At 40.4% G+C, this 12,121-nt stretch overlaps 2 protein-coding genes and 1 long non-coding RNA gene across 5 annotated transcripts in view; 2 read left to right on the top strand and 1 right to left on the bottom strand.

The window, feature by feature from the left end:
• The first annotated feature begins 628 nt into the window (after positions 1-628).
• Positions 629-1,042, top strand: LOC115966592 (protein DOWN-REGULATED IN DIF1 11-like). The gene has a single exon (XM_031085798.1). The coding sequence runs from the start codon at positions 629-631 to the stop codon at positions 1,040-1,042; it is 414 nt and encodes a 137-aa protein (XP_030941658.1).
• A 1,308-nt stretch (positions 1,043-2,350) lies between these two features.
• LOC115968130 lies at positions 2,351-3,000 on the top strand. The gene is made up of 2 exons (XR_004086668.1): positions 2,351-2,638; positions 2,878-3,000. It is a non-coding gene; the product is annotated as an uncharacterized LOC115968130 (long non-coding RNA).
• Positions 2,700-12,121, bottom strand: part of LOC115968127 (probable DNA helicase MCM9) — a 28,767-nt gene continuing 19,345 nt past the window's right edge. The window contains exons 17-21 of one of the 3 annotated variants that reach the window (XR_004086666.1): positions 5,546-5,655; positions 5,418-5,465; positions 5,178-5,330; positions 4,326-4,516; positions 2,700-3,017 (exon numbers count right to left, since the gene is read on the bottom strand). Coding sequence is in view for 2 of the 3 variants with exons in the window: in XM_031087391.1 (XP_030943251.1) it covers positions 4,428-4,516; positions 5,178-5,330; positions 5,418-5,465; positions 5,546-5,655 (400 nt within the window). In the remaining variant the exon portion in view is untranslated. Of the gene's footprint in view, positions 3,018-4,085; positions 4,517-5,177; positions 5,331-5,417; positions 5,466-5,545; positions 5,656-5,691; positions 7,293-12,121 lie in introns of those variants that run through there. The other 2 variants (XM_031087391.1, XM_031087392.1) reach the window with 2 other exon arrangements.

Here is a 12,121-nt window from a genome sequence, read left to right as displayed (position 1 = left end):
ATGACTAAAAAAATTTATTTTTGTGTTGAAAACTCCCGAGTTCAGATTTTGCCAAAATATTTAACTTAACAGTCCAAATTTTTATTCTCGTTTTTGTAAAACCATTTTTCCCTTTTCTTTTCTATGGTCCAATCTATTTGTTATTCCTGATTTATTACACTATCAGTTATTCCATGATGGAGCAAACAATTGATTAGGTCTCTACTCACTCTCCTTGCACTAGTTTGTTGATTATATATCTTTTCCAATGCTAACTGTTAAGCTGAATATTAGTATGGAAATACGAGTTATCTAAAAAAGAAATCACTTGCCTCGTAATTAGTGTTTATTACTCCATTTAGTAACGATTAAACCTGGTAGGAATTAGTGAATCATAGGAAAACTTCCTCAGTATCTTCGTTCTTTGAAGAAAGGTTTCGTAGGTTGTCTCTTTTAAAAAAAAAAAACTCATTTCATTAATTAAATGAGGAAAAGTACTTAAATACATTAATGCAAATGCAACCATAAACCATAGAGGCGTTGATGTATCCAAAAACCACTGCATTCACCACCTTTCTGCCTACAAATAGAGACCTTTTTCCCATCTTCTAACTCCACAAAAGATCTAGTGACCTTCAATTTTAGCAACATGGCAGCATCCAGCAACATTTTTGTTATGATGATCTTGTTCATTGCTACACTGTCGGTCACACCGGGGCTTGGAATCTCAAGTGATCAAGAACTTCCACCAGATCCATCACCAGAATACCGCAAACATTTGCATGAGTGCGCACAGAAGATATCAGAAGACAATGGGGATGAAGTCTTTTATAGTACATTTTTCAATAATGTGACAGTTTCTAATGGTTGCTGTGTTCAGCTTCGGCATTTGGGAAAAAGTTGTCACGATGATTTGGTGAACTTTTTACTCGAGGCCCCTGACCTTGGGAGCAAGGTCTCAGAAATCTCGACAAGGAGTGAAAAAATTTGGGATAAGTGTGTTTTGGTAGCAGAAAGTGGCTCATCTGCTCCTCAGCCTTCTACATCGATCATTGAAGACTAGGAGTTGGTATTTCTGATCTTATATGCTATGAAGTTATTATAGATTGAAATTATTATCTTTAAATTTTGCTGCCAAAATAAAATTGTGACTTAAATGGAAATCTTTTCTTTTTTTTATTATTTGCACAATCGATGGTGTACTAAATTGCAACATCATTGGTTTCACTCACCACCTCTGACTTCATCCTCTTCCTTTCTTAAAGCATTAGCATTGAGGGTGTAAACACCCCCCCCCCCTCCCCCCCCATTGCTATTTTAGCAACTATACCCTTAAATTTATGCTCCATCTAGGTATTTAAACCCAAAAATTTTTACATCTCAATAAGCTCACTGTTCATGGGATTGTAAAGAAAAAATTAATTTTTTAATCCCACGCTCTCTCGATCTCTCTTCCTCTCACTTTCAGACTCTTCTTTTTTTTCACCTCTCTTTCTCCCACACTTTCCTCTCTCAAGATTGGCTTGTAGGCTTCAGATCAACATGGCACAGATCGACGTGGAGGCTTTAGGTGGGTGGGATTCAGATCGCTGTGGATTGGTGGATGCTCGTGGCTCGCCGTGGGTGGGGTTTAGATCGCCATGGGTGGCTTCAAATCGCCGTGGGTGGGATTCAAATCGTCATGGGTGGGTTCAGATCATTGTCAGTGGCTGTGGGGCCGTTGGTGCTCGTGAGTGGCCGTGGTTTTGCTCGACGTGGGCTGCCGTGAGTCTTGGGTTTGGTAGTTGTGGCTAAAAATGGATGTAATTTGGTTTTTTTTTTTTTAATTTGGGTTTGTGGGTATGGATTTGACAGTGATGGCCATTGATGCTGGTGGTGGTGGTGGTGGTGGTGGTGTTGGTTGTGATTGTGGTGGCGATAGCGATGGCGGTGGAGGTGGAGGTGGCTAGTTTTGATTGTGGTTGTGTGGTAATTAGTTATATTTGTGGTTGGGGTGTGGTGGTTGGTTGTATTTGTGGTTGTGGGTGAAGAGAAAAAGAGGGTGGGAGGAAAGAGAGAGAACACTTTATATTATTTTAAGTAGTTTATATTATTTTAGAAGGTTGTATGTAAAAATAAAAACTGGGATGTAAAGTGTATTGTAAAGTAAGTTGGTATAATAGATAAAACAGGTTTTTAGATGGTAAAATAGCAACCGGTACCCATCCTGGCTGCTAGTGCTCAAAATGTTTGGGAAATAGATTTGGCAAATCTCTTTTGAACTTAACATTCTGAATCTGAAAAACATTTTCTTAACTATTTTGGTGTAAGAGCACTCACAATGATGGTGCCAAAAAGCTGAATTGCTATTTTTAGCACAATGATGCTGTAATGTTGATGTTAAAGTTAAAAATTTTGGCATTTAAGCTACAGTATACTACAAAAAACGACATTTTAGTAGCTACAAAGTTATTAAAAAAAAAAAAGTTAGTTTCTTATTCGTAATTCTTATCTCTTCAGACTGTCCCTCTATCTCTCTCTCCGTCTCACTTTGTTCTCTCTCTTTGCTTGTATTCTTACTGACACTTCATCACCCAACTTCATTTCTCCTTAGGAAAGGGTTTGGAGCAAGATCCACTCACTTGATCATCCCACACATACCCATTTCGGCTCCACCAAGGTCAGTGCCAATACCCATTTCTTTTCTTGCTTCCAAATACACATACATACATACATACATACATATATATATATATATATATTGATATAGAGTTACAGTTTGATAAGATACATTCAAAACAAAAAAATAGATAAAGATAAAAATAGAAGAGTCCTATTATCTAGCTACTCCTTGATGAATTGCTCTAATCTTTATCTGAAGACTGATGTTGTGTTTGTTTGTATCAAAAAATTCTACAGATAACTTTGCTTCAATAGATCTAACCCAGCCACAAACCCACTGAACAGACCCGCTATCGCCGGCGCTACACACAGCTAATCAAACTGCAAACTCATTTCATCTTCGTCCTTCGTCTGAGGGAGGGGAGAGAAGAAAATCCCTAGATTCAGAGAGAGGAGATGAGAGAGAGAGAGAGAGTGAGAGAGACACAGATAGTATGAGAGAGAGAAGAGATGAGAAGAGGGAGAGACAAGAGAAGAAAATCCATAGATTTAAAGAGAAGGGATGAGCGAAAGAGGAGAGAGAGAACGAAGTGAGACACAGAGAGAGAGAGGCAGAGTCAGAAGAGATAAGAATTTCAAATAAAAAACTAATTTTCTTTATAACTTTGTAGCTACAATAAACTATAACTTTGTAGCTACAGTTAGCATCATCATTGCAGTATGTTTTCGTAGTATTTTGGTGCTAAAAATAGCAATTTAGCTTTTTGGTATAACCATTGTGAGTGCTCTTAAAATAGATAAGAAGATATTTTTGAGTTACTAAAAAGTTAAAAATTTAGCTGCTCTAAGTCAAGAAAAAACAAGGTGGGAGGAATAAAAAGTAAAAGCAGAAAACGTTTTTAAAAACATTATATATATATTCAACATACTATACTTCTACAAATAAATTATACACTAGAATGAATAAATAAATAAATATAATTCTTCCAATCATAACTTCTCACCATTCAACCCCACTCTCCACAAACCAATGGTTGACCTTTTTCCAAAGAACTCTTTTTTTTTCCTCAAACCAATCGCTTTCCCACTTAAATTTTCATATATATTTTGTAATTTGGGTCTGTTCTCCAAATTTGAGACTCCCAAATGATTCAAAAATATAAAAGATTTTCCTATTTGGAGTTTGTGATTATGAACAAAAGTTTTAATTTATATAATTATTTAAAATTACAAGCAATGGAAATGACTTTTTGTTTGAGTAAACAAAAAAATATTTTTGACTAATATTTTTAAAGGAATAAAGTTTAACTACAAATTTGGTTGTAGTCAATGGCTACAATCTTTTAATTAGATGTGAATTTTGAGAAATCCAACCCTCTATATTTGCAAAATTTTCAAAAGATCAAAAATTAATAACTATGTGATCAATCAAACATACTCTCAAGGAGTTTTGCAAAGAATTCAAACTACAAACGGTTCAATGACAATTAAAACCAAATATCCCAAAGGATTACCACTTTGCACAGCAGCAAACAGGGACCCAAATCAATTAAATGTTAATCATCATAATGCAACAATCCAATTAACTGTAGCATTGCCACCAAATCAGAAAATAAATTAACAGCATAAATGACTTGGAACAACATTTAACAGGTATTAAAATCAAAAAAATTTCCATTAAGCAGAGCTGCAGAGGACATATATTCAGACCCAAAAAAAAAAGGTAGAGGACACATTTGCCTTACTTTTGGTTGTTGCCGAAATTGGCAGTGTAAATAAATCCTTGCCTTGAGATCATAAACTAGAGTTATTTGGTAACCCTAGATGCCTGTCCTTTCTGTAGAGTTTCATCTGCACAATCCTTCAATGTCATTTATGTCAGGAAATTCGTCTATGGATCTCAGCTTTTCAAGAATCAGCCTTTCTTGCTTGGCATCTATGTATTCTCTAGTTAAGGGTCAAAGTTACATGCAAAACGACATTAAATTTAGAAGATGTGAACAAAATTTATCATGCTTGCTGTAACTTTAAAATGCATAAGCAGTGACATATATGTTATTTTTATTTTTCTGCGTAGTACAAAGTAATGCAAATAAAAAATATAAGAAGATAACAGTCTACTACATGGCTAAAAGACATAAAAACAGACAGACGCTCTTGGCTATACACTCAAAAGTCCATATTATTAACCCTCAACTTTGAGAAATCGTATTCACATCCTACAATCGTGTTTGAATTAATTTTGCAAATATGACTTTGGTACCCTGAACAAATTGTTTGAAAGAATGCCATTACATCCATGATGAATTTTTTTCTACGACTATGCTGAGAGTTTGGGTTCATTTATTAGACATCACATGTCAAGGCAGACACGGGCACCACTTCACCACATACTGGACAATATTATTTTCTCAAATTAATGTTAAAATCTCTTGGGTAAACTAATACAAATGATAGACATATCATGTTCCTTTTTATTGGCATGTTTGCAGTAATGTTTTCATCTATTTATGTTGTACATAAGCACAGCTTGTTGAGAGTTGATGCATGCATGCCTACATGGTGGTTATGCATGCAAAGAAATTGGGAAAGGATACATTCCTGATCAGGGTTTTCAGCAAAATTGGAGTGCAGAGCATTCCCAACACTATCCACTATAGCTGACGTAGTCATGGATGATTCAATGCATAAAATGGCTGTAACAGCATCTAACCGAGTCACCTCATTTCGGAACATTAGTCTTGCATGTGCTGGAAATGATTCAATGCAGAGTCAAACTTGTAACAGAGAAAGAAAAGAAGCTGAGGTAGGATAATTGCTTATGGAAGGTAATGTACCTTGAGCTAGTCGTATCAAACTCTCCAGCATGCGCACAGTTGTCCTAGCTGCATTAAGAATGCACAACCTAAACAGATGGAATAATTGACACCACTGATTTAGCATGGAAGATTAATTTAGGTCGAACCTGCATTATGAGCTGCAGATTTTCTTTGGAGCTGATAATAGCTTGAAATAACTGTTTCAGCCTCCTTTGTTAGGACCGGTTTGAAGTATCCTTTTACAAAGTGTATATACCTGCAACTTCAAAAACTTAAAAACTCGTTCCATTTCTGTGCAAAAATGTAGATTGTGAAGAAACAATGATTGAAAATTGTTAGAGAAGCATTTAGAAAGGAATCAAATGCAAAGATAGAAAAAAGATGAGCTAAAAAATCTTGTCTACCCTCATCCACTATATTCCATATATATGGGATAGTTAGTTACAAAAATAGGGAAGATTCTTGACTACGGCAACTGGTGAGGGACAACACATCACCCCTAGGATAGTCTAGACTCTTCAATAGGGTGCAACACAATTATTCTAGAGTACCATGGTACTACCTACACAATATTGACTCTCTAAAATTCCCTTAAAACTGAAGCATATATATCATACAAGTCCAGCTTGGAACAAATGTACTCTAATCAACTCCTACATAATGACTTTGTAAAGGTATCTGCAAGTTGATATTTAGACTTCACAAATGGCATAGTAATTTATCCATTTAGCAAATTTTCCTGAACAAAGTGGCAATCTACTTCAACATGCTTGGTCTTCTCGTGGAACACAAGATTGGAAGCAATGTGTACAGCGGCTTGGTTATCACACTATAGTGGAATAGGAGTAGGTACTGAGAAGCCTAACTCCTAAAGAAAGTGTTGTAACCAAGATAGCTCACTTGCAGCAAGTTCCATTGCTCTGTATTTTGATTCAGCATTTGACCAAGCAACTATGTTCTCTTTCTGACTTTTCCAAGTTACAAGGTTCCCAGTGTTAGGCCCCTGTTGAAGGTGTTATTGCCCAATATGCCTCAGTGAAACCTTCTATTCTGAGATGACCATTCTTAAATAATATGCTCGGACCTAGAGCTTTCTTTAGGTAACAAACAATCCAAATGAAAAGATCCCAATGTGAAATTCTCAGGGCTTATAAAAACTAGCTACACTAACTGCAAGAGAGGTATTTCTTACTTACCTGATTCCTTTCTTATTCCACACCAAAGAGGAGCTAGCAGAACAATCAACACAAGAGAGGAAAGGAAGATTATATAATATGGAAAGCAGTTCCATTGTATGTGTTGTGGACAATTTGATGGGACAGAATGATGCAAGACAAAACCAAAACGTTGAAACAACATAATTAAAGAACAGAAAGTAAAGGATAGGTAACGTAGGAGTCAGCACCTATGGCTTACTTGGAATCAGCACCAAAAAAGGAAACCTTATGTACCACTAAATCATTTAATTATTCTGGAATTATAAAGCCAATGTGGAATCAATGTTACACATAAACAACATGATCATAAAACACAGGATGGACCATTGTATCAAAAGTTTCCACTTCATCAAGAATTTAATCTTCCTGCACCAAGGAGGGCTGATCACTGATCAGTAGCACATGCATCAAATTATATTGTCACATAATGATGCACCCTCTGTTTGTTTCACTCTAGTTGAGTTTCTCCTCATCAATTATAGTGAAATCTTCCTCAACAGTAAGCAACATATCTGACTCTTAAACAAATTAGTAAATGTACTAAACATGGTTCAAATATCTCACCTAGTGGTTTAGGCTCTACAATACGTTCTTCTTGCTGCACAAACACTGAAGCAATATTTGTTGGCACTTGCACTCCTTTTTCAACATTAGGTTCTGGTGGTACTTGCTGTCCCTTCATTATTAAGATCTCATTATCAATGTCGTATTCTTTTTTTTTGATAAGTAAGAAATAAATATATTAAAAGCTACCTCATGAAAACACAAGGCAGAACAGAGAATACAGAGAAGGAAACAAACAAAAAAAGGAGAAGAAGAAAAAGAAACCAAACGGAGACAACAACAAGCAAATTAATTACAGAGAAGAGAACTAAGGAACATAGGGATAGAATCACTAGAGGTGAGTCCCCAAGCCCTAGACCAATCAAAAAGAGAGCCACTAAAGTAAGCGAGCAGCTGGTCATCAGACTTGTCCCTATCCTCAAAAGTACGCCAATTACGCTCCCTCCAAATACACCACATTAGGCACAACGGAGCTAGATTCCAAACGCCAGAAGAATGCTTTCCAAACCAACTCCACCAACCTAAAAGCATATCTGCAACCGATCTTGGCAAAACCCACGAAATCCCAAAGGATCTAAAAACCATGCTCCACAACAGATAAGCTTTGTCACAATGGAGAAGCAAATGATTCACCGACTCCCCATTACAACGGCACAAAATGCACCAATCTACAAAATCGAATCCTCTATACCGCAAATTATCCCCTGTAAGAATCTTCTCCCAAGCCGCAGTCCAAACGAAGAAAGAGACGTGAGTAGGGGCCTTAGCCTTCCAAATACCTTTCCAAGGAAAGGTAATAGGCAGGGAGCTTCGGAGCTTATTGTAGAACGAGCGGATGTCAAAGACCCCTTTCTTCGTCAATTTCCAAACCATGCGGTCTTCTTGCTCAGATTGAGGTAAGTTAGAACCCATGATTTGAAGGAAGTCATCCACCACACCCGTCTCCCAATCATTTGGATTCCTAAGTAAAAGAACCTTCCAACTTCTCCGAGCCTCGGTCCCCAAACGTTCAAGAGACGAGGCCACCAAAGCCTCTCTATTAGAAGCAATCCCGTACACTACCGGGAAAGAAAGATGGAGTGGTGAGTCCCCACACCACTGGTCCGTCCAAAGCTTCACTCTATCCCCCACCCCTACCTCAAACCGGATGTGTTTGCTAAACACCTCCCATCCTTTTCGGATACTTCTCCATAAGCCACACCCGTGAACACCCCTACCCAATTTGGAAGACCAACCCCCCCACTCTTCCCCAAACTTCAGAGCCACCACCCTCCTCCAAAGACGCGTCTCCTCAACCCCAAACCGCCATAGCCATTTTCCTAGTAAAGCTTTGTTAAACGTAGATAACTTCCTTATACCCAAGCCACCATTAACCTTAGGAGCACACACCTTATCCCATCCCACCAAATGAAGCTTGGATTCCCCCCACAAGAAGTCTCTCTGAATCTTCTCAATCTTATTAGCCACATGCGAAGGGATGGTAAAAAGGGATAAAAAGTAAGTAGGAAGGTTGGAAAGCGTACTCTTAATCAGCGTCAATCTACCACCTTTAGACAAATACAACTTCTTCCACCCGGCCAGCTTCCGACTAATTTTTTCCAAAATAGGATTCCAAATAGAAGGGGACTTATAGGCAGCCCCCAACGGCATACCAAGATAGGTCATAGGCAGAGACCCAATCCGGCAACCCAGGATCTCTGCCAAGGCATGAATATTGTTAACCTCCCCTACAGGAACCAACTCGCTCTTTAAGACATTAACCTTCAAACCGGTGACAGCTTGGAAACAAAGGAGGAGCATACGCACATGAAGGATCTGCTCCACATCCGCATCACAGAAAAGGATAGTATCATCCGCAAACAAAAGATGCGAGACACACTCCCCTACACCTCGTCTGCCTATAGCCTGAAAACCCCTGATCAATCCAGCACCTTCAACTCTTTTCATCATTCTACTTAAGACCTCCATCATAACTAAAAACAACATAGGAGATAGCGGATCCCCTTGTCTTAGGCCCCTCGTGCTCCCAAAAAAGTCAGCTGGAGCCCCATTAATCAAAATAGAGAACTGGACAGTTGAAATACAAGTGCGAATCCAACTACACCACTTCTCCCCAAAGCCCATTCTCTTTAAAAGATCCAGAAGAGCCTCCCAATTCACATGATCGTAAGCTTTCTCAATGTCTAGCTTACAAATAACCCCCGGGATCTTACTCTTCACACGACTATCAACACACTCATTAGCAATAAGAACTGAGTCAAGAATCTGTCTGCCTCCCACAAAACTATTCTGAGACTCAGAAATTAATTGATCTAAGACCCGTTTCATACGGTTTGCCAAAACCTTAGACAAGATCTTGTACAAGCTCCCCACCAGACTGATAGGACGGAAATCTCTAATATTAGAAGCATCGATTTTCTTGGGGATAAGAGCTATAAAAGTAGCGTTCAAAGATCTCTCAAACTTACTGTGCTGATAAAATTCCTCAAAAACTGCTAGAACATCCCTTTCCACCACTCTCCAGCAATGGTGGAAGAAAGCCATAGAGAAGCCATCGGGACCCGGAGCTTTATCTCCAGCCAGCTCATTAACAGCTAGAAGAATCTCCTCCTGCTCAAACCTCCTTTCAAGCCAACCCCTCTCCAACCCATCAAGCTGATCAAACTCCAAACCTTCCACAAAAGGCCTCCACTCCTCTGTCTCCTGGTACAGATTTTTATAAAAATTTACTACCTGAGCAGCCACCTCGGGTTCTTCCTCATAAATCACCCCGTCCACTTCCACAAAACTCAGATGATTAAACCGTCTACGGGAATTAGCCACCTTATGGAAAAATTTAGTATTTTTATCTCCTTCCTTAAGCCAAAGCATCCTTGATTTCTGTCGCCAAGAGATTTCTTCCATAGAGAGAAGATTTTCCACTTCCAATCTCTTCATAGCTCTCTCACAAATCTCTGCCTCTGATAGGCCAATCTCCCCTTCCTTGACATCTAACGATTTCAAAGTCTCTAATAAATGAGTCTTTTTGCGACCAACATGACCAAACTCCAATCGGTTCCATTGAACGATGTCCTCTTTCAAAGCCTTCAACTTTTTGGCAAAAACAAAACTAGGAGTGCCAGAGAAAGAGTGCCTACTCCACCAAGACTGAACTCTCTCAATAAACCCATCCGTTTTAAGCCACATATTCTCAAACCTAAACGGACTTTTCCCCCTCGCCATTCCCCCTACCTCCACTAGAATTGGAAAATGGTCAGAAACAGGACGAGGGAGAATCCGTTGGGTCACATCCGGGTATTGCTCCTCCCAATCATGAGACACCAAAACTCTGTCAATCCTAGACATCGAAGGCCTCTCTGACCCGCTAGACCAAGTAAAGCTCCCTCCCTCCAAAGGCAAATCTATCAAATTAAGATCCTCAATGAACTCCGAAAAAAGTTCCATAGCCGGAGTAAGACGGGAATTACCCAACCGTTCACTAGGGAAGCGGACAATATTGAAATCCCCAATGCAACACCAAGGGACATTCCAGTAATGCTGAACACCTGCCAACTCGTCCCACATTAACCCCCTCGCATTGTTATCTATTGGGCCATAAACCCCCGAACACGCCCAACTGAAACCGTCCCCCACCCCTTGCCACCGAATAGACACAGAGAAAGAGCCCACCAAAACCTCCGACCTCTCTAAAACCCTTCTATCCCACATCATCACAACCCCTCCGGCCGTTTGGACAGCATCCAAGGCCACCCAATCCACATAGGGACAGCTCCACAAATTGCCTATCATCTGCCTATCCATACCAGAAAGTTTAGTTTCTTGAAGGCAAATTACATCACACTTCCACTCTCGCAAACAATTCTTCACTACCAAACGTTTCCGACAGTCATTCAGCCCCCTAACATTCCAAGAGAGAATTTTTAAATGCATCAAGACATGAAGATCCCGGCTGAAAAGAATCACAGCAACCAGCCACTACCTACCATCGTAGTTAACCGAAGACTGCAAGTTCCTCAGCTCTCTCTTTCCCTTGTCCTTATAGATAACCACTTTTCTAGATTCTGTAACTTTACTGTTTAGTACTTTGGCAGCCTCCGTCTCCCTCTCAATCTTCTGTAATAAAGCAATGCATAACTTTTCATGACGGCACAAAGGCAGCCCCACCAATTTACTAAAACCAGGGAGCCTATACTTCACCCATCTAGAAGTATCCTGAGTATCCACACACTCCACTGCCTGGTTATCACGGTTCAGCTCATCTGACAGAGGTAACCCACCGGGAGTGATAGCCAGCAGAGGAATAGGTGAACTAACTTCACCACCCAAACCCATTTCAGAAAAATTCTCCCCTTCCTCCACCAAAGAACACACCCCAGGGACAACACTCAATGCCATTGTGGGTAACTCCGCTGATCTGGGCTTCTCAAATACAAGGGCCGCTTCCGGCGGGTCAGCACTATTGTCGAAGCCACCTTCATCCCCCTCCAGTGCCGATGTGGACTCATCGGTGGAAGTTCCGACAAGGAAGGAGTTGTCGGCCTTGCCCATTAAAAACGAAGGCAGGACAGGGCTGATTCCGACGAAGAAGTGGCCATCGGCCTTTACTTGGGCCACCGCGAGCTCGTCGGAGCATGCGCCGGTGGAGAAAAGGCCATCGGCCACCATCGGAGCCACCGCTAGCTCGTCGGAGCAAGCGCCGGCGGAGAAAAGGCCATCGGCCACCAGGGGAGCCACCGCGAGCTCGTCGAAGCATGCGCCGGCGGAGAAAAGGCCATCGGCCACCAGCGGAGCCACCGCGAGCTCGTCGGAGCATGCGCCGACGGAGGAAAGGCCATCGGCCACCAGCGGAGCCACCGCGAGCTCGTCGGAGCATGAGGCGGTGCAGGAAGGACCGTCGTCCTTACCCTGTAACGGCTTGGGCTCACCGGAACTGGTACCGGT

This window comes from Quercus lobata, chromosome 11 (assembly GCF_001633185.2).
Source record: "Quercus lobata isolate SW786 chromosome 11, ValleyOak3.0 Primary Assembly, whole genome shotgun sequence".
Lineage (NCBI taxonomy): Eukaryota > Viridiplantae > Streptophyta > Magnoliopsida > Fagales > Fagaceae > Quercus > Quercus lobata.
The sequence above is the reverse complement of the archived record's forward strand: the minus strand, read 5'-3'. Positions and strand labels throughout refer to the sequence as shown.

Coding starts and splice junctions, on each gene's coding strand:
- LOC115966592 (XM_031085798.1), top strand. CDS start 629: ATGGCAGCATCCAGCAACATTTTTGTTATGATGATCTTGTTCATTGCT.